This window comes from Microtus ochrogaster, unplaced genomic scaffold (genome assembly GCF_000317375.1).
Source record: "Microtus ochrogaster isolate Prairie Vole_2 unplaced genomic scaffold, MicOch1.0 UNK28, whole genome shotgun sequence".
In the NCBI taxonomy this organism is placed as follows: domain Eukaryota; kingdom Metazoa; phylum Chordata; class Mammalia; order Rodentia; family Cricetidae; genus Microtus; species Microtus ochrogaster.
The window spans coordinates 4,504,295-4,526,772 of NW_004949126.1; the positions used below are offsets into that span (position 1 = coordinate 4,504,295).

The 22,478-nt window shown below is 38.7% G+C and overlaps 1 protein-coding gene across 4 annotated transcripts in view; it reads right to left on the reverse strand.

The window, feature by feature from the left end:
• The window catches only part of Clcn3 (chloride voltage-gated channel 3), an 81,922-nt gene that overhangs the window by 42,589 nt on the left and 16,855 nt on the right, over positions 1-22,478 (reverse strand). The window contains exon 1 of one of the 4 annotated variants that reach the window (XM_005368101.3): positions 3,855-4,182. The exons of the other annotated variants lie outside the window; for them this stretch is intronic. Coding sequence (XP_005368158.1) covers positions 3,855-3,933 — 79 coding nt within the window. The 5' untranslated portion in view covers positions 3,934-4,182. Of the gene's footprint in view, positions 1-3,854; positions 4,183-22,478 lie in introns of those variants that run through there. 4 annotated transcript variants of the gene reach the window in all.

Here is a 22,478-nt window from a genome sequence, read left to right on the forward strand (position 1 = left end):
TCGGAAAAAAAAAAAAAAAAAAAGCTAAAGTATATTTTGATCTGAGTTGTAAAGGAAAGAAGACACACACATACAGACACACCACACATAAAAAATGTACACATGTCAATTAAAAATCAAAAATAAAATTTGAAAGTATAATTTAGGCTACTAGTCTCCTATGAAGGTATAAAGTAGAAACCTCAATGCAAGAAAAATGCCAAAATTACAAATTTAGTATATGTGGTAAGAAGTCTGCTCACATCCTGAAAAATGAATATAAAGGCATTTCTGATGTAGGATAAGCCAAAAGATTACTTAAAATGAATCACAGTAAAGTGTTTGTTGATTACTTTTAAAAAATAGAGTGAGAAATAGTGAAATGATCAGGATTTCTTTTGAAAATTTAAAATTTAAATACTATGGGCAATATACATCAAACAACAGGATCTTGCTTATAACAGTGCTTGAAGACAAAAAATAGTGCAAAACAAAGCATCGCTAGGATGAAATAATTTATTTTTCCTTTGTTTTAAGCAGAAGCCTACAGGATGCCCTTTTGACAACAATAATATATTTTAACAGCTGGATTCCAAAAGTTGTACAGAAAGTGGAGAATTATGTTTTCGGGAGAGAGGAAGACCAAACCCACCCGCCGAGTCTCGCGGGCAGGGGAGACTGAGATACATCTACCTCTCTTCACTACCCTCTTTACTGTGCATCATAAAACTGGGCTATAAGTTTTCATGCAACACAATTAATCATCCTCTGACTAGCTCTTTACTCCTGACAGCATTTCTTCATTCTATTCTCTTCACTACAATGCCTGGCAAATTCCCTTGTTCTTGGGAAATGGCCTACTTAGTAACACATGCCAAAAGGGAACTTGTCTCTTCCTCTCCTAAAGAGCCACAGAAAATTCAGTCTAACAGCAGTTCAAAGAAATTAACATCCTTGACCATTTTTTTTTAGTATCAAAGCCCTAAGCCCCCACCAGACTGAAGCACATGTCTTCTGAGGCTTGTACACGGACTGTGAGATGAAGAATGCCTTATGATGGGCAGGGTCAAATTATGTGAATCAAACTATTAAGTTTTAGCTGCTAATATTACTACTGTAGCTACCAACAGTCTCCACAGTGCCTACTTGTAATATATATAAACACAGAACTCCATAAGTAATTCAAATAAAACAAATGGCAGTCAGTGTTTTTAAAGGCTTTTTACATGGAGTAAATGGAATGTTAAACCTGTCCCAACCAACCCCACAAAAAGTCCAGGAACTGCCAAGTTGGCTCGGTACATTAAAAATTACTATGAAGTCTGACAAATGAGTTTGATCCCCGGGGCCCACAAGTGGAAAGAGAGGAACTCATTTTCCACAAGTGTCTCCATGCACATGTCATGGCACAGGTGACCACCTCCCTCCTAACACACACAAAGAAAATAAATGTAATAAATACAATTTTAAAAAATCAAAACTACAAAAAAGGATCAGCAGATGAAAGGAATTCAACCCCAAAAAGACTTAAATGCCATAAAAAAATGAAGAAAAGCAGCACAGTGAATAAAACTAGCAGTACAAATAAATTAAGTTTTTTTTTCTTCCTGGAAAAAAAGAAAGCGACAAATTATGAAAACCTGGTTATTTCTACATAGCAAATTTCCTCCCAAAGATGGCTGTTTCTAAAACATAATTTTAATCTCTAATCAATTATATATAAAGATTTCTGTTTTGAACCTACTTGTTCTTCTAGTCACTAAAATACACAGTTAAGTAAAAAGTTTTATTACTTTATTTTTATTCTTTATTCATTTCTTTTATTCACATTATTTTACTCATTTATTCTATTCATTATTCATATTTATCCCACCGTGAAAAGTGGTGTGTAAATCCAATAATTATCACAGAGCTAAGTCCTGGCTCCAGCTGGACTAAACATACCCATGCTGACTTTATCAACGAGTTTATACTTTCAATTTTTCCTCTTTCCTCCTTACCAGCCTAAAGATCTATTTCTAATTGTGTCCTCATGGGGAAGCTGATTCACTTTTCTTGACTGAAGTTACTTTCCTATCCATATCACCAGATCCTTTGTGCTGATCTATGGTTCCAAAGGGTTGTAAATGACAGAAAACAAACGCACTCTCGCCCATAGACACTGGGGTACTACAGTGTGGTCTTACAGCGAGGACATAACTGGCTTGTATTGGAAACACACATCTTTTCCTAAAACCATCAGCTTATATTGACAGAGAAAGTCTCATCGAAGAATAGGGACGACGTCTGAGCTTCTAAGAGTGGTTTAGGCCTTCAGGATGGTGCCTAGAAAATTAAGTCACAATTTCTTTTTTCCGTTTCTCTCTTGGTAATATCTATAGGTCTAGTTTATCATTACTAACAAATGGATCTTGTCATCGCTTAGAGAAAGTACAGCCTGTCTGGTTTTCCCATGTAAATACTGAATAGCAAATCATGTGGCATTTGAATACTCACTGTTCAATAAGAGTATTACTAGAAACCTGATGGTAGGAATAAAGAGAAAGGAAAACAAGGAAAAAACAAAAAAGCAACAACTTCAGGGAGTAAAAAGTTATAAAAAATTATTCTTTATACTTTAGTTATTTCCTCAAATGTTCTAACATTTTATATATATGTGTATATATATATAATATCTTATAAATGGAAATAGTATACAAAAACTCATAAAGGAAAGCACAACATCTGGAACACGATATTTAAATAGTTTTTTCTCAAAATATAAAAAGCAACTTTTTACTAAACACAGAATTCTACAGAAAAATACTGCAACTGTTCAGAATCTAATTATTGTTCTCCAGACACAAAATAACCAGCAAGTATCTGTTGAATGCACTGTAAATCCTAAATTCTATGGAACTTAAAACCATTATCAGTATACAAAATGTACTTTAAATTTGCCTTATTTACCTTGTAAACACTAATAAACACTGGGATTAAACCATAAAGTTTATAACATCAAGCAAATAACGCAAACTAATATGGCTCATACATGAAGTCGGCTAGCCAAAGAATGTTTGTTGAAGTTCATTTATTTCTAGAACAACAAATGCCAACTAGTCTTTTTAAAAAAATAATTAGTTTAAGAAAATGAACAAAAGAACAGTTTAATTAACTAACACCTAATTAGTTTTAAGGAGACCAAGGCAGAGCCTGCCAAAAGATGAACACCATTACACTGAGTGCTCATCTGTTTTCAAAACACTGACTTACATTCTGGATGCATTAAAAAAAAGCTCTAAATTGTTTTTTCCTATCAAGTTGTACAAGATACCTATGGGAGACAATACAGTATGTCAATTAGCTAAGACATTAAATGAAAAAACATGCTAAATCAAAAAAATCGTTCTTTCCTGCTATTTTTAAATTTTCTAAAATACAACTAGGCGCTTTTACTATTACACTGTGGTGCAAAGTCTACACGGTAATTGGCAGCAGCCAAAACAGAATGGTATGCTGTCCCTCGATTTCACTGTGTAAACTAAAGAAAATATAAGTTTCCAAAGAAAGAAAAACACTACTTTGCAGGTGCCAACCAACCAGCAGGACTTTAGCTAGTGTAAAAGCAGCTTATTTCTGAAGTAAACGGAGAGAATCCTCACACAGAAGATGGAGTCTGAGCCCTATGGGATCTGAAGCAATGCTAATCTGCACAGAGCAAACAATCAGCGAGGCCCGGCCCTGCTGGGAAGGTCGCATTCTCCCACACCAACCAGGCAGGGCAACTAAGCAGCACACTGCAGCAAGAGGACAACAGACAGCCTGTTCCCAGAACCGCCCGCCCAGCCGCATGCACGACAAGCCACAGAGGATTCAGAGCAAGGGGATGCTCTTACCTCTTTTATGTAATTCCCTCAAGGGAATATTGTCTCCTCCCCCATCATAAGGCAAATAGGGATCGGAAGAAGCATCCATGATCAGGAATTTTTTAAAGAAGGAAAAAAAGAAGAAAACAAGAGAAGCTTGCTAGATTAAAAATACGGTGGCATTTTTCCTCCCCCTGCTACAGCAGGCAAGGAGATGCCATATTTGATGCGGTTGGAACTGTATAGTTCGACTGGCTGAAGCAACTGGGTTCTTCCACAGTGGATGATGTCATCAAAGGGAAATTATTGCAGCCTGGTTGCTAGTGGCTACAATCTAGCCCGGCTTAGAGGCAGCACAGCCTTCTTAATCAGGTCCTGCTGTGTACGATGACTAAGCGCCAAGTCTAACAGACGAAACTGGTTTGAGAAATTTAAAGCGCTCACAACGTAGTTTCAATACTAAGATGGTAGAAACATTTATTTTTATTTTAAGAAAATAAAAGACCTAAAAAAGGTAATTCCAGATGCAAACAATAACCCTTTTCATGTCTAACGTAGGAAAACAAAATCAACACTAAAAGGGTATGGTTTACAAATGTACTAATTTATGCATAAATTCATGAGTCATAACAGTGAAAACTAAAACATACCAACAAGTTTCTCCAGAGCCTTGGCTTTAAGACTATACTTAATATTCATTTAATCCTTTTAGGGAAAACGTAAATGCTGAGTCACTGAGTTAAAGGAATACCATTTACTAATTCCCCCCCAGCAGGCTCCAGCTCCCTTCCTTCACCCCAGCAGGAGACACCAGTTTAAAGAAAAGGCCAAAACTTACAGTAAACTAGGGACTCTTCCATGTGCAAGTTATGCAAAAAAAAAAAAAAAAAAAAAAGTTGATTATGTAGGAGACTTTCTGTTTTGATCTATTTTCTACCTTTAGAAGATTATGTGCTAAAAAAAGACTTTAGTAGTAAAATGTATACCAAAGTTAGCTACTCCCACTGTCTCTTTTAAGTTTTTTAAGTTTAATTTTAAGTTTCAGAATGTAAGTTTTTGTCTTGAAAACAACATTCCAAACATAGCTAGTGCTCATGTGTGACGGGGGCTCAGAGATTCTTCTAAGGTGAGTCCTCTGAGTGGAGCCGTCTTCCAAAAGGCCTGTCATGTAGCACACTTATTAAATAAAAAGGATGGCAATCCACCAGAGAAAAGCCTACGGAACTTGGGCACAAGGGTCTATAAAACATGTTTTCTTCAGTCTTGAATGAGACAACCTCTAGGATCTGCTCCAGCTCTGTATCTGAAAACGTCAGGTAAGAAAGAAGATCTGTTCACTCAGCCAGGTGTTTTCAGTGATCCTGGAGTCTTTGCTCTCCTAACTTTTTGTTAAGGTAAATAGGCTTCTATATTTCAAAAGCTTGAAACTCAAATAAACCACTTCTTACAAAAGTCCACATGGAATTTGGAAGTCAAGACTCAGGAAAAGAATCCAGACCAGAACTAGTATGACAGACAGGGTATTATATTTACTTAACCCTGGTGTGAGCCATCAGCATTTAAAACAGGAATGGACGTGGTACTTTCTTTTCTGTGCTTTTCAAATCCTCTTTAAAAATTAAGCAAGGAAAGCTTTGACAAAGAGTCAATTTTATTAAATTAACTTAATGTAAATTTGGTCACTTGATGTTCTTTGGCAGAATATATACTCAGCTCACCAGTATGAGACTATTTCTTTATAAGTCTTATATGCCTTATCAAACCATGAAAACCCTTCCTACAAACTTCCCTGGTATTTGGGCACACTCCCCTCACTTGGTCATAAAGAATGGAGAGGACAGTACTAGAGAAGAAATATCGTATCTGTGAAATGTTGACAATGCCAAGTAAATTTTGTAGCCATGTTGACTTTTCAAAATAAAACATTACGTGTATATCATATATATGCATATAGTATTCTGCCAGCATTTGCATAGAGGTAGTTTTAGAATGAGACAAAGTTTATTTAACAGCTGTTATCACTGAGCAATGAGGCAGAAGAGGAAAGTTGGGCTTTCATTCAGCAGTTATCAGTTAGACATCAGTTTAATTGAGGAGAAGATTAGGAGGCTGAACCCAAGGCCTCCTGCGTGCTGAACACATGCTCTAGCCCTGGGTTGCATCCCTAGCACTTCGTCATCACAAATAGATTACTTTTATAATAATGAATGTGAAGGTTTTTTTTTTATTTCAAAAGTAAATTGTTGATGCCTAACAGGACTCACAGAAGATATTTTTAGACATATTTGGAAACACCAGGCACTAAACTTTAATTTACAGTGAGCCCTCTTCTCTAAGAGAACACCAAGGAGGGGAAAGATACAGCAAGATTTTCAGAAAGGCAATCCACTAAAGCTACACAAATGGCTGCAGAGTTCAATCCACTACACAAAGAAACATTGAGAAGTCTAAGAAGTAAACCCTACAATCAACTGAAATGACCAAAGAGTTCTATGATATTCATACCTCATAAAGGTTTAGAATCCCCAGCTAGCAAATACACTTTCCAGTCACACTTTAGAAAAGGACAAGGTACACTGGAAGGTGAAGCAGGAGGACCGTGACCAGGTAATTAAAATGAATTATAATTAAGGTGTGGTGGAAGGGAGGGGAACAAAAGCTAAAAGTCCAGAATTCTTAAACGTGGCATGCAGGTAAGACTCAAGGGGGAACGTGGAAGAACCCAAATCATGGACTGAGTAGATAGCACAACAAAACTTGCAAACCCCTTTCTAGTCAAACACATCCTAGATTCCAATCTCAATGTTATATGGAAGTCTGGATAAATCAGACTATTTATATTGTGATATTTTGATGGTCCAGGCAGCTGGTCATATATAACACTAATGATCCAAGAAAACTACCATCTTTCTGTTAAATTGCAAACCCGGGACAAACAGTTGAGGTGCCTACTTAACATATCAAAGCTGGACCTGGTCAACAGGTTCTCCCAGCATCCTCAGTCCCTGCCTGCCTGTTACAGAGTATGGCTGGCATTCCCCACCCTCTGCCCTGAACTCTCCAGCCCAGGGGCTGGGCTGCCCTTCCACCAGAGCTTCTTCCCTATATAAACCAGACATTTTGGTTACCCACCCCTTTCCTTTCTGTACCTTTGGCCTCCTGGTCTCCTCTCTCTCCTCCCTGTCCCAGTGGCCCAGCTCAGCCTGGTCATGTCCACTCTGGAATCTCCCAGACATCCCTGGCTCTGACTATGCTCTCCTGCACATCTACAATAAACTTCCTCCTCCACACCTAGGAGCAGTCATGGCCTTTCTTTCCTTTTTATTTCTTTTTTCATTTACTTAATAATAATTAAAGACATTATTTCAACAAATTAATACACATACATTCTCTCTCCCTCATGACAAGGGTTGAACACTGACAAACACTGACTCTTCCTGAGTGACAATGAGAGGTGAGCACACTGAAATTACACAATGTCTACACTCTGATTACCATGCAATAATACTATAAAACTGCTTAGAAGTAGAACCCAGAAGTTCTCCTATGTTTGGAAATTATGAACTACACTTCTAAATAACCCAAAGGCTAAAGTAAACCAATGTAGAAGTTAAAATGACAATTAATGATGATAACCAAAGATAACAGCATAAAGACTCAATAGTATCTATAAAGAGATTTACAGCCTTAAGTGTACTCAAATGAAAGGGAAAGCCAAAGAGTTAACCATCTATTTACAGCTACATTCATTACTTAACATTTCAAACAAAAAGTTTCAAAAGTGGTTTCACTGACTTTCATACTTCTAAGCACTGCTTATAAGAAATTACCAAAGGCTAGAGAGATGGCTCAAAAAGATTAAGAGCACAAACTGCTCTTCCCAAAGTCCTGAGTTCAATTCCCAACAACCAACCACATGGTGACTCACAACCATTTGTAATAGGATCTGGTGCCCTCTTCTGGTCTGCAAGCATACATGCAGACAGAACACTATATATACAATAAATAAATAAATCTTTAAGTTTGGGTGGTAGTGGTGCAACCCTTTAATCCCAACACTCAGGGGAGGCAGAGGCAGGTGGATCTCTCTGTGAGTTTGAGGCTAGTCTGGTCTACTGAGCTAGTTCTAAGATAGCCAGGGCTGTTACACAGAGACACCCTGTTGCAGGAGGGCCTTCTGCTCCACCCGCAACAACACCCTATCTCGAAAAACAAAGCAAGCAAACAAACAAACAAAAAATCTTTTTTTTTAAAAAAAAAAAAGGAAGAAATTTCCATTGTTCATAAACATTAAGGTGTTAACAAGCAGTTAGTGTGTAATCATGCTCACTCACTGGGGAAAAGTTAATTCGTTATGTTCATTCCTTCACACTTAACCAAGGGGTAGAGCAAATACAGCACAAAACTTTCCTGTTTTTGCAGGGCTGTGGTATCATCTGCAGATGGGATTTAGGTGCAGGCAGCCAGGTCGTGCAGTGTAACAAAAAGCAAGCTCACTTCTTCCCAGTGACACCCACTCAGAGTTTTCAGATCTCATTGTTACTTTAGGCTCATTTTATCCAGGCAGGCACCAACAGACCAAGTTCTTTCTCCTAGTACATTTAAAACATTCCAAAGTGCAGCAGTGCAAAATTTAAACATACTTAATATTCCCTAAATGCATCGCCTTACTGTTACATAAATGGACACATTTGGGCAGTCCTCTGTTTCTACTAACATTAAGTAGGTTGCTCTGAATACACAGCCTGAGGATATGAGTGCAGAAAATGTTTACAAGGGAACTGGCAACAGAATGAAGGCTATCAAATGCATGAAGAACATGACCTTGCTGAGAATAAGTACCAGATGAACTTTGGAATAGTTTATTTCTAAAAATAATTCTGAGTAGACCATTTGAAAACACCTGAACTTTTCTCCAACAGGCAACCATTTAAGAAATAGGCTTGGCCACTGTGCTGCCTAATTTTATGTCAACTTGACACATGAAAAAATACCTCCATAAGGCTGAACTATAGGCAAGCCTGTAGTGCACTTTCTTAATTAGTGGTTGATGTGGGAGGGTTCAACTCATGTGGGTGGGACTGTCCCTGGGCTGAAGGTTCTGGGTTCTATAAGAAAGGCTGAGCGAGCCAAGGGGAAGAAGCCAGTAAGAAGCCTTGCTCCATGGGCTCTGCATCTGCCCTGTGTGAGTTATAACTCTCACTGCTTTTAATGATGAACTGATATACAAAAGTGGAGTGAAACAAACCCTTTCCTCCAAGCTGTTCTGGTCACAGTGTTTCATCGCAGCACTGGTCACCCTGACTAGGACACACCTATCACAAGCCAATTAGAGAGGTAGCAGTGAAAAGCAGGAAGAGACTTAACAATGCTGTAGGAATCCCACACCTCTGGCAGCCACGAACATCTGCATTCACGTGCACATACAATGCATACATATAATGAAAAGTAAAAATTAATTTTAAAAATGTTTCTGTATTAATCAGGGTTCTCCTGAGTCACAGAACTTATACGATAAATATATGTAATTTACGTATATATAACTTATAAAAGGTATGTATATCATGGAATGTGTGTGTATATGTATATATTGGAATGACTTATGGGCTGCAGTCCAACAACGGCTAGCTGTGAATAAAAAGCCCAAGAATCCAGATGCTGCTCAGTCGCATGAAGCTGGGTATCTCAGTTGGTCCTCTACATATGATGGAATCCTAAGAAGTGGGCTCCAATGCCCACTCAGTGAAGAAATGGATGTGCTGACAAGGTTAGGGCAAACTGGCAAAGAATGAACACACCCTCTTCCTTCCTTGATTTTCCTTCCAGGAGAAGGTGTGCCTTCAGTCTCAAGATCTGGATCACAAGTGTGCTGTCCATTTCCGGATTATAGCTCATTCCAGATATAGTCAAGTTGACAACCAAAAAGAGCCATCAGTTTACAAATCAGACTTCACCAAAGATTCCTAGAGTATGGCTAGTGAGTTTATGCTGCCTAGTTTGACATTAGAATTTCACACAGTGTGGACCATCTCACTTAGTAGAATAGCACCACCAATGCTATTGGTAGACACCAAGAAAAACAATACAGTTAAAAGCAACTTGTTGTCTCTCAAAGTCAGCACACATAAGCATTAAATCTTTAAAATGCTGTTGCCAAATAAAATGACTCTAACTCAGAATTTCTTTCTTGGATTTCTGAGCTACATCACAACTTTCTACTACAGAAATCTTTTGGTCTTAAAATCACAAGTACCCTGAGCTAAATGGCTACTCTTGGATTACTGTGCCAGTTTCCTACCCGAGGCGACAGCAAACACAGAACTTCATTATTATTCATAAAAGCAACCAACTCCAATTCCAACCTAGCATTTCAACTTTTATCTTCTAGCAACAATCTCTTTTATTATAGTGTCTTTAATTTTTCATACACTATATTTTGGTCATAATTTCTCCTCTCCCAACTTTTCCCAGATCTATCCCACCTTACCACATACCCAAATTCTGTCTGTCTGTGTCTCTGCTTCTGTCTCTGTCTCTCTCAAAAACAAAATAAAAAGCCCATAAAAAAATACATAAAGGGCTGGAGAGATGGCTCAGTGGTTAAGAGCACTGCCTGCTCTTCCAAAGGTCCTGAGTTCAATTTCCGGCAACCACATGGTGGCTTACAACCATCTGTAATGAGGTCTGGTGCCCTCTTCTGGCCTGCAGACATACACACAGACAGAATATTGTATGCCTAATAAATAAATATTAAAAAAAATATATTAAGTCCATTTTGTGTCGGCCAACTATTCCTGGACATGGGGCCTGCCTTGTAGTGTGCTTGATATGCCCACTGGGAATTCCCAGCAGGCATCAACAGCAAACAGCTTGCATTCTGCCATCATTTTAACACACTACACCAGATCATGGCTTTATTATTACCTTTACCGTGGACTTCTCAGCACCTGTACCTCACACCACCAGAAAGTCCTTTTCTCACTGGCTAGCTCTAGTACTCTCAGTGAGTTCCTGTCACTTACAGGGAAATTCCCATGCTAAGTTGCATGATTTAGATCTCAGTTTGCTACTTCTTCAGTCCCAGGCTATTCCTTTCTAAATACCCATTATCTGCTCTCCAGACATTGTTCCTCTCTGGAGCATCAAGCTATGAGGCTTCAGCACCAGCTGCTTCTCTGCCTCCAAGTGCATACTATTACTCAAGCTCCTATTCCATCAGTCCACCGTTTCCTTCTTCCATTTGCCTTAATTGTATTATTTTTCAGTTTTTACTTTAAATGACAGACATGTCACTGGTTCTACCATTTACATGTTCTCACATTCATCACCCCGAAATAGCACATCATCTCTCCCTAGGTAGCAACAACCTCAAAACAAAGACCCATTCTCACTCATGCCACTATCCTAAGCATTTACTCACCTTGGTCTCTGGTCCATAGTAAAGTAGCCTAATAATTATTTGTGGACTGGAAAAATATATAAATTAAGTCTATAAAATTGAGTGTGTGTATGTATGTATATATGTATATATATAATTATACCAACATAATTATGTCTGAGGTCATGGAAACAAGTTAAATCTAAAAAATGATCAAAAACCAAATACAATAACCAAGTTATGTGATTTGTATTTTCAACTGTCAGGTTCAAAGGGAATAAACTCCAATTCCCAAAACTCCAAAAGGTAGACTATATATCCAGAAATTAGCTCAAACTGCACTATAAGATTTCTGGTAGTTAGATAAATGCCAGAATTCCTCAGGAACTTGGGAAACCAGTTCCCATCTGCCAAAAGGAGTCCTCCTCCTTACCCTTTCCTCTGGCAGAAGGGACATAGAGCTCTCCACTGACATAGACCTGTGGCTGAACATAAAGCCCAGGCCAGCCTCCAGGCCCATTCAGTATCACAAGTACTTATTCAACATTTCCAAGCTCTCCCACAACCCCAGTCTCTTGGTTCTCCCCTCTGCCACTCTCCCCAGCTACTCACCCCCTTAATGGCCTGCTATTCTCTCTGTTCTTACTCTGGGTTATTCTCTATCTCTTTTTCATTACATAATATTTTTATTGCTTATTCAGGAATTTTACATCACGTACTCCAGTCACACCCTCTTTCCAGTCCTCCCAGGTCTGCCTGCCTCCCCACCTTTGCTAACATCCCCCCCCCCCCAGAAAAAAAGCCAGGTCCAATTTGTGTTGTCCATGTACTCAGTGGCCAGCCACTCAAGGAAGGCTGAGTCCTTCCGCACCTGCACCTGCACCCCCGCCCCCAGAAGCCATCAACTGTGGAGAGCTACACTTCAGCAGCTTTCTCACAATTTTACAGTTCTCTTCCATGGCTTTGTCTAAGCTGTTACTGTCTTTGGGGAGAGGGGATTAGGAGGTGTCACAAAAAAGCCTTTTATGTCCTTCTTCCTGTCAACTGTGAGCCTGCAGTCTCTGTATCGTGCTATCCAGCTATCTCCACATTCTCTTCCCTAGGCCTGACCACATGCAGTCTACTTTCTCTGCTCTGGACTCTTCCGGGTGCCTCTGGCTCTTCTCTCATGTCTACAATAAAAACCTTAACATATCATTGAGTGGACATGTTGGCAGTTTCTTTACTGTGCTCCCTTGCCCCATTTAGGGAAGTGGAATTTCCTTTAACCTAACATCTACAAGCTTACTTAGATTTTATATTTAAAATTTAACTTCCAAACATTTGGGGTGCAGGAAGGATAGGGATACTGAGACAGGGTTTCACTATAGCTCTGCTAGTCTGAAACTGGGTCTGCAAGTACATGCCATCAGGGTTGTGGACTTTGTATGTATGTGTATGTGTGTATGTATGTATGTATGTATGTGTGTGTGTATGTATGTATGTATGTATGTATGTATGTATGAATGAATGATTGTATCTTTCTGGGACTTGAACCTGGGAACCTGGACATGCAAGGCAAGCACTCTTACCACTAAGCAATATCCCCAGACTTTTCCAATCTATCTTTAAAAGCAAACTTTATTTCAGAATAGAATGAGCTTGAGTACTTCTTACTCATTTCCCTGTTAATACTTTATATTTCCATGGTATATTTGTCAAAATTAGAAACTAACACTGGTAAGCTGCAAACTTCACTTGGACTTTAGATTATTTTCTGCACATTTGTCTTTGTAGTCTAGACTCCAGTTCTGGAGACCGTCCTTCACCTTTAGTGGCTGACTGTTTCCAGATGTGACTTGAGCTGGTCAGGTCATGTAAGGTGTCTACTCTTCTTTACCTTTTTGTTTAGTTTTTGTTTTTTTTTTTTTTGAGACTAGATTTGGATTACAGACCTTTGGAAAGAAGAATACAAGGATGACATCTCCAGGCGTATATGATATCAGTCTCAACTCATTTGTGACATTAACATTCTCATTTGGCTAACAACATTTGCCAAGTTTCCCCACTAAAACATGTCTTTTTCTGCTTACCTCTGACTCTATTCTTTGGAAGTTTCATTAAATCAAGCCCACTGTCAAGGAAGAAAGATGTTGGGATTAAGCTCCTTCTCCATGAAGTTGGAAAGCTACAGAAATTTTTGGAATTCTTCCTCAAACTAGACTCTTCCCTCCGCTCCCCCCCCCCCATTGATAGCATAGATGTGGGCTCACTTCATACTTACAATAATCCACATTCTTTTTCTGTGGCTCATTTCAGTCTAACTCTGCCCAGTAGGGGTGCTTTCTGGTTCCTCTGGATGATCCCAATAGGTTTTTAAAGTATTTTCTTGTTCCTGACACTCTGAGATACTCTACCTTTATTTTATATTTTCCACACCAGTCCTAGACCCAACATTTTCCCCACAGAAATCCAAGTCATTAGTAAATCTTTAAGTGAATCATAAAATGCTTTTATGAGTCCAGGATAAGCTATCAGAATGTCATGGCAATCTATTTGATGGCTGGGATGTTTAAGCTTTGGATAATAAATAGATGGCTGTTTAACAAAACTGCATTAAAGAGCTCCTCTTACATGCATACAAATACTAGCTATTATAAGGAAAGGATAAATAATCAGCATATATGGTTGCCCCTAATAAACTTATTATCTTCTTTCCCATGAATTTTGGAAATAGGAGGAAGATTGGGAGTTTAAGCCCAGCCTTTGCTACATAGTGAATTCAAGGTTAGCCTGAGCAATAAGAGATCCTGTCACAAAAACAAAACAAAAAAGTCAACTAAAATGCATCAATACTAAGAGAATTATATATAGAAGAACCAAAGGAACAACTAGGATAATGTTACTGAAAAAATAAAATTTAAAAAGAACTTTCATATTGGAGTAGGACTAGAATGAACAACAAAAATAAGGATGAGGAAAGCAAACACTGCAGAGGCAATGTGGATAGCTACAGAGGAAGGACCACAGCAGCCTCAGCTGGAGATAAGATTAAGCTATACAGTGGTCCTAGGAGCTAACTCAAGCAAAGAACAACCAGTATTGTAGGGAAAGGAGCGCCCAGGGACTAGGTCCTGGAGAAATACCAGATGCAAACAGCCCATTTACCACTAATAAATATTTAAATTATAAATCAACTATAAGAGCTGTTGACAAAATACAGTTTATTCTCCTATAATAACAAATGTACTTTTATCATGGACATGGACATTTAAGGTCATTTTTTTTAAATTATGTAGCCAAATTGTTATTATCTGAAAATCACTGAAACAAATTAAAAAAAAATGTAGTCAAAATAACCAAGATAAAAAGCATTACTTTCAGGTATTTTTTTCCAGTCTTGTATGTGTAATGGTGTGTCCTGTCTCTTTAAGAGAGAAGCTCCACCCACTCCCTCCCATGTCCACCAAAGCAAGCAGATCTTCCAGCCTGAGCTCCTTCCTTTCCCCCCCTCTCTCTGGAAGAGGCAGTTTCTGCCTCTCTCCCTTCTCCTCACTTCTCCCCCCCACCCCGTTTCTCTTTCTCTCTGTTCTCCTTTATTCCCTTCCTCCCTTCCCCTCCATAACCCACTAAATAAATACCCACTTTTGTGCATGGCGTGCCTAATAGGTCTCTGTCTCTCACCTGCTGCTTCTGGCTGTTAATTTATCTTGAAACAAAACTCATTGTGTCAAGTGGAGATCTATAAGAGCTCTTACAAAATGTTGGTGAAGTTAAAACCATTAATACTAACACAGTTAAATTTTATTGCTAGTGTAGAAAAAACAATTTAGTAACTGAAACAACATAAACTCATTCACTTACAGTTCTAGCGAATCAAAAGTCCAAGATCAAGGTGTCAGCAGGAATGCATTCTTCCTGGAGGTTTTAAGAACAAAATCTGTTTCCTTGCTTTTTCCAGCTTCTAAAGGCCTCTTTTGTTCCTTGCTTCATGGTCTCCCAACCTCTCAGCCTCCTCTCTAAGTTTCCTACCAGTGACACTGATCCACCTGCCTTCCTCTTTTAAAAGACCTTCTTGATTACATTGGCACCACCCAGTCATTCCAAGCTAATCTCCCAATCTCAAGATCCCAGATTCAATCACAAAGTCCCTTTCATCATTGCTGTAAGATATTTACAGGTGCCCGGAACTAGGGTTTGGCGAGTGTGGAAGGGTGTGGAAGGAGCCATGACTCAGACACTTTTCTTTGTATTGACCTTTGCATATACAGTACAAGAGCACCAAGAAGCTACCACCTAGCACAAATCAAAGCTGTTACACCAAGTGTACTAACTACCCTTGTGTCTTTCACAACTATGTCCTTGTAAAAACACAAAAGTCTGTTTTCCTTACAGATGAATGCCTGACACACCAGCAAATATACTTACTTTATTAAATCACAACTCTTAGCCATGTGTTCTACTTTAATATTCCGAGTGTGGAAACAGAAAATACAGCCCTCCGTCACCCTCACTGTTCTTCCAGAGACCCGCTGGGGAAAGACTGCAGCTGGCATTTGAGCTGGAAATTGAACCGATTGTCACAAACCCCACCAACTACAGCTGTTTAGAACTCAGAATCTGGCAAACATTTTCTCTACAAAATCAGGTGAAACTGCTCTTCAAGTCAAACTAATGGTAACATATGTTACCAACAGTAAATTCACTTTTAGGCAAAAATAAAAACTGAACCTGTGATCCAGAGAACTTCCCAACAGTACAAGATTTCTCCCTGACACCCGTGGCTTCTTGATTGTGTGCATGAAAATGTACAGAGATCAACTGCTAGGGACTGAATTGTGCTCCCACCCCCACCCCCCCTTTGATTCTGGGAGAGGCCTCAAGGTTAGCAGAAAAACAGGTCCTGCAGGCAAAGCTTCAGTGAAGAGTATTATTGAGGTGGGGGGGGGGACCAAGACAGAGACCTGTTAGCCTCTTCAGAAGACAGCCAGAATGGGCAGAGGCTGTCTTAAAGGGACCTTTTGCACTTGCATACAGACTACATAGCAGCCACTGGACCCTGGGCTGACTGTCCAGGGTGCTGCCTGAGTGCATTCAGCCAGGTGACAGGGGACAGCATAATGCCCGAATCCTAATACCCGCCCCCCCAATGTGTACCTTAAGGTCTTTACCTCTTATCTTAGGAAGTGATTGTATTTGAAGATAAGATCCAAATTAACTTTTAAAAGAGTAATTACAGCTAACCAAAGTCATTCCTGTCTCTTACAAAGTGGATACACTAAGAAAAACAAAACAAGACTTGGGGAGGGCAGCTGACTACCTACAAACCAAGGACTCACAAGAAATCAATTTGTAGCACCAGAAAAGTGAGAAAGTGTGTGCTTTAAGGCACCCAGCCTGTAGTTATTTTGTTATGGTTGTAATAGCAAAATGATGCACTAATAAATAAATTTCCCAAATTATTTATGTGTAATGATAAAACATGTATGTGGGTAGAAGATCCATTACAAGTGCAAGGGGAAAAGTGGATTAAATTCTACAGAGCACAAAGTATTCATTACTATGGCTTCAACAGGGCAGTAAGTCTTTAAGAATTTAACATTTGTCACGTTGTAGTATAATAGCAAAGAATATCCACAAAAACCTACAAGAAGCTAGTAAATTCTATTCTTTTCTCTGTGCTGTCTGAGATAAATTTTCTAACACACTGTAACAAACACAGCTGAGAATCTGTCCTCTACTATGAAAACATTAGAAATAGTTTTAAATGCAAATCAGTGGCACTCTTCTCTAGGTTTATCTGGAAAATATATTTCTCATTAATGTCAAAATACATTTTATATTTATATAAAATGAACTAAAGTTTTGAATTCTTTAATTCATAATGGTAAATATTAATAACTTGCATTTTTAAAAGAAGCTACGAACTAGGTGTGGTGCGACCTGCTTATCACCCAGCACCTGTGAAGCAGAGCTCCAGGCCAGCAGGGCTACACTGTGACATTCTATCCCACAAAGACTAGTGAGGTGTGCTTATGAAAGTTCAGTTGTACATCTTTACCAAAACCTAATAGCAAAGTATTACCAGTTTTAAATGTTTTAACTGTTCTCTCATTATGTGGATATGACTATTAAATTCTTTAAAAAGCATAAACAAAAACAATTTTGAATACTCTGGTCCATAATATTTTGAATAAGAGTACTCCATCTGTCTGGGCATTACTCATAATAGTGTGACAGACTATCTCTGGATAGATGAGACAGTATAGATAACATTTTAGGAATTCATCAATGATTATTTCTTGCAGTTATTTTTTGTATGATTTTAGGCTGAGAATTATTTATATTCAGTTAGCTTTCATTAAGAAATAGTAATATTTAAAATATTATAGTTTTACTATTTCTAAATATTACTATTGAGCTTTACAATTTAGTAATAGTAATTACTATTTAGTAATATTTAGAAATAGTAAAGTTAAATACAATGTCAGACTAAATAGAAGTCATTAGAGGTTCCATTCGTGAAAACTGTTCTTACTTAAGGTCAGAATTCTTCCTTAAGAAGATATTTATGGGGCTGGAGAGATGGCTCAGCGGTTAAGAGCATTTACTGCTTTTAAGGACCTGGGTTCAGGTCTCAACACTCATATTTGGCTCATGATTGCCAGTAGCTCCAGTTCCAGAGGAGCTGATGTCCTCTTGTGGCCTTTGTGGGTATTACATGCATATGACACATGTTACAAAATACTCATATGCATAAAATAAAAATCTTTCTAAAAAGGAATAATTTTGTGTCTGTCAGATGCCATTCATGCAGTACTGAGAAAGGGTCAAATATGTATGGTCAGTGTGTGACAAGGCTAAGGTAATTTAAACAATGAGTTTTAAAGAACACAGTAATTCAACACCTTAGAAAAGTGAAATAAATAATTCATCCAGGAATTCACAGAATATCTATCATTGGGGTATATTTCTTCTTAGTAAGTCTTTTCAGTAGGAGCATTTTTGCTTCCCCAGCTCCCTTTCTGCTACTACTAAGAAATAATTATGAGTCCTAACCTTGTGCATCTACCAGGTGATACAGCCTCCCAACCCTTGTGTTTGCTGACATCTGAGCTGACAAACTCATTTATACTTTGGGGCCATTACCATTTCATTACGGATAGACGAGGAGCCTACCAGGTGCTCCTCCTCTCTGAGGAACTAATGACAGTGGTTGCTGGGTGAAGATACCATCTTGTCTAGTGGTGTAGCCACTGATAACATGTCCGTGATGCAGTAATAACCTGCCACTCAAGTAACCCTAACTAAATTAGCCACACAAGAAGCAGAAATGAAAAGCTGGAGGAACACTATTTGGAAAAGAAGGGCTTCATAAGGGGGTGAGGGGGAGTAAGAGGAAAATGACTAAAATTATATATATGCTTGACAATTTTAAGTAATATATTTTTCAAGTGTATTTGTGGGCTGGAGAGATGGCTCAATAGGTAAAATCAATGTCTGCTCTTCCAAAGGGCCCAGGTTTGATTCCCAGCACCCACATGGCAGCTCACATTGGTCTGTATAGAACTCCAGTCCCAGGGGATCTGGCCACCTTGGACACCATGGGGTACACAGACATACATGCAGGCAAAACACTAATACACACAATAGAATAAGATAATTTTAGTATGTTAGTAAAATTTATTTCTTGGTCTCTTTTCTACATTTTGTCACTTCAGGTGGCTTTCCTTTTGCTTCATTCTTATAAACCACTTAATTACTGAATTCTATGTATCATTTAATGAGCTGCCTTGTTTCTTTGGCTGGAATAAAGTAGACTATTTTATTTCTCACTATACAAAAGAAATTTGCACAACAATTTTACCCAGAAAGAGCTAAAGGCCTGGATAACATGGGCCTACTTCTTAGATGCCAGTTTCATGATGCTGATGCCAGGCTCTATCTGCAGGACTTGCTGCATATGTGTTGTCGTCCTGAATGGCCACTCTGCATCTGCTTTACCTAGCACTCCTTCCTATAGTTCTCATGGAGGAAGATTTAAGAATATTCAACCCAAAAAGAATACACGTGGTAGTACATGCCTTTAATCCCAGCATTTGGAAGACACATTTCTATGAGTTCAAGGCCAACCTGGTCTACAGAGCGAGTTCGAGGACAGCCAGGGCTACACAGAGAAACCCTGTCTAACACACACACAATGAATACAATATAAATAAAAGCATGAACATCTTTAATGAAGCTGAACCTAATGGTTGATATCTGAATGCTAACCTCTTTAGAACCTCCGAGTCTAATGTCACAGATCATTTGAGTTCTAAAGTTCATGAACTGATATACAGATACAGCATCCCTAATTCCAAAATCCAAAATCTAATGTGCTATAAAACCTGAAGCTTTCTGAACCAACATGAAACAGAAACAAACCAGAAATTCTCCACCTGACTTCATGCTAGTCACAGTCAGTCACAGACAAGGAACAGGCATACTGCAAATACCGTACAAATTATCTTTAGGTTGTGTGTAAAAATAAATTCTGTATTTAAATGAGTCTCCTGCCCAGAAATTTCATTTTATATAGGTGCAAATACTGCTCCCTCAACATTATAAAAAAAAAATCTGAAACGTGGTTCTAAGCATTTCAAATAAAGAACATTCAACCTATATTTGAGAAATGAGTAAGATAATAACTGTATTCCGATCCCAGCTATCATACGTCCCAAAAGTTTCAACAATTAAAGCATCTTACATTTCTGAACTATTTTAAGGGTTTTCTAAACAACAACAACAAAAAGATTAAGACAATTAGGAGTAAGCCTTCTCAACTCTAACATTCAGTTTTAGACAATCTAAAAACTTTAAAGATCTCTTGACAACTGCCAGCTAAACATTTCAGACAAGACAAAAATATACATAGGCTCATATTTTAAACAGTATAATTACATTAACAACACAAAGCAACTGCTTAAATCTGCTAAAGTCTGTGGTTGCCTATACTGAGAATGATTCTCAGTAATTTACTTCACCTGAAGACTGCACTAGCTAAGAATCATTCTAAGTTCTACTGATGTTTAACCATGTGCTTCACTGGCAATGGCAGAGCCATATGGTTCCCTTCAATGAATCCAACCCTTGCAACAAAAGCTTGGCCCTTCTTCCTGTTATTTGCAATGAAAATATTTTCAATTTCCAAAAAGTTTTAATTGACTAAAATATTCTTTCAAATTAGCTGTACTTAATATAAATACAGCCGCATCTTTTTGCCATCCATCCACATGTATTACTAGCAGTCATCATGCCTAACAATACTTCTATTTTTGATAACTATATCAAAACTATATCTGTCCTAAAGCACCTAGTATTTACTTTTAGTAGACTTTATTTTTGAGATTAGCAAATATATTTTTTAAAGGATTTATAAACTATAAGCTATACAAAAACAGCTATCAGAGGCAAAATGTAGTTAAAGAGAAAAGGGATAATTTAAATCAGAAAAGCTGGCTAGAAACAAGCCAAGCTAAGGCTGAGCATTCATAAGTAAGAATAAGTCTTAGTGTATTTATTTGGGAGCTGGGTGGCGGGCCTCCAAAAAGTGGAAAAAAAAATACCCAACGACATTTACTTCCCCTTGTACAATATTCTTCCCAATTCAAAAGGTGTATTAAAATAAAATTCTCTGGAACTGGTGAGATGGGTCTGTGGGTAAAGGCACTTGTCAACAAGCCTGATGACCTGAGTTTAGATTCCCTCTAACCTACACGGAAAAGAACCGACTCCACCAAGTTATCCTGACTTCCTCATATACAACATGCCATGCATAAACACACATACAATAAACACATGCAATAAAAAGCATTTAAAAGAAAACAAATTCATTTTTGAGACATAGTATTTAGGATATCTATCAAACTTAAAAATATATAATTATTTTTGAGGACAAAATTTATACAGAAAACACCAATGTCTGCTTCCTCTAAGGCCATTCCAACTTCTTCCTTGCTAATACAGCCTTAATTTCATTTGGTTGGTAAGATATCTCAGTAAAGGATTCATGACTATTCTACCTAGTGATGTCATTCCCATTGCCAGCGGCTGGTGTTGGCAAGGTATATTGTCAAGTTCTAGTAAGTGACAAACTGTTAGCATCCAGGCACACCTTGGCCCCACCCCTTGGGAACCTGGCACAGTGTCATGCCTTGTGCCATGCCCACTGGCATGGCAGACAGTACCCTGTCCCTTTAAAAGACAAGCCCCACCTACTCCTGCTCTCTCTGAGGAGGCAGGTCACTGTCTTCTTCCCTCCCTCCTTTTCTCTCTCTCTCCCCCCTCCTTTCCCTTCCCCAGTAAACTTCCTTCTCATGAAATCCTGTATGATGGTGTATCTGTCCCTTACCATGGGATCCACGCTCCCAGTCCCACCTCATGCCAGCATACCATTAGTGTTTTGACTCGCAGGCAGGTAGGATTTGCTGAAGGAGGCATGAGGCAAAGCACAGGACGTGATGCCCTGTGACAGGTTTCCACAGGGTAGGGCCAAGGTGTGCCTGGATGCTAACACACACAGAGAAGTATACTGGTGGGTTTGGCTGGAGGAAAATTAGTAGGTCATATTTGTGTACCCTTGTCTTCCCTTTCTACTTAGTGCTCTTTCTTAAAAGTTGGAATAAGAGCATCACCAGCACTTGATGACAGTGGGAAGACGGAAAGTGCTGGACCCTTCCATTGTCCCTTCTATTTTCCTGATTAATTTTATACCCCACATAAAAAACCCAAAGAGTCATAAAGAGGCCATGGAGAGCAGTGGAGGCTTGCCTGTGTGGCAGACCAGGAGTTCCTGAAGAGAACCCAGTTGTCGTGGGGTAATCCTAGCAGTTTTGGCAATGCAAGTGATATGATAGTCACCAGAAACACCAATGACAATGATATTCAGCTGGCTGGGTTCTAAAAGGCTATATATGCTGCTTAGGGTGGGGCCAAAGAGGTGACCTGAGTCCCTTGGGAAATTCCAGGGATTATGAGGGAATCCCAGATGTAGGAGAGACCCAGCCAATCACCTTGCTAGCAGGGGGCGGGGTCCCCAGAGGATATTTTCTACTTATAAAGATTGTGGGCATGCTCCCAACCGCCCCTTCTGTTTTCCTGTTCTCCATGGGAACCAGTGGTTCTGTAAGTCTATTTCCCCATTAAAGCTGTATATATTATAAACAAGGATCTCCCTTGCTCCTGGATTGGGAGGATCAACATAGTAAAAATGGCAATTCTACCAAAAGCAATCTATAGATTCAATGCAATCCCAT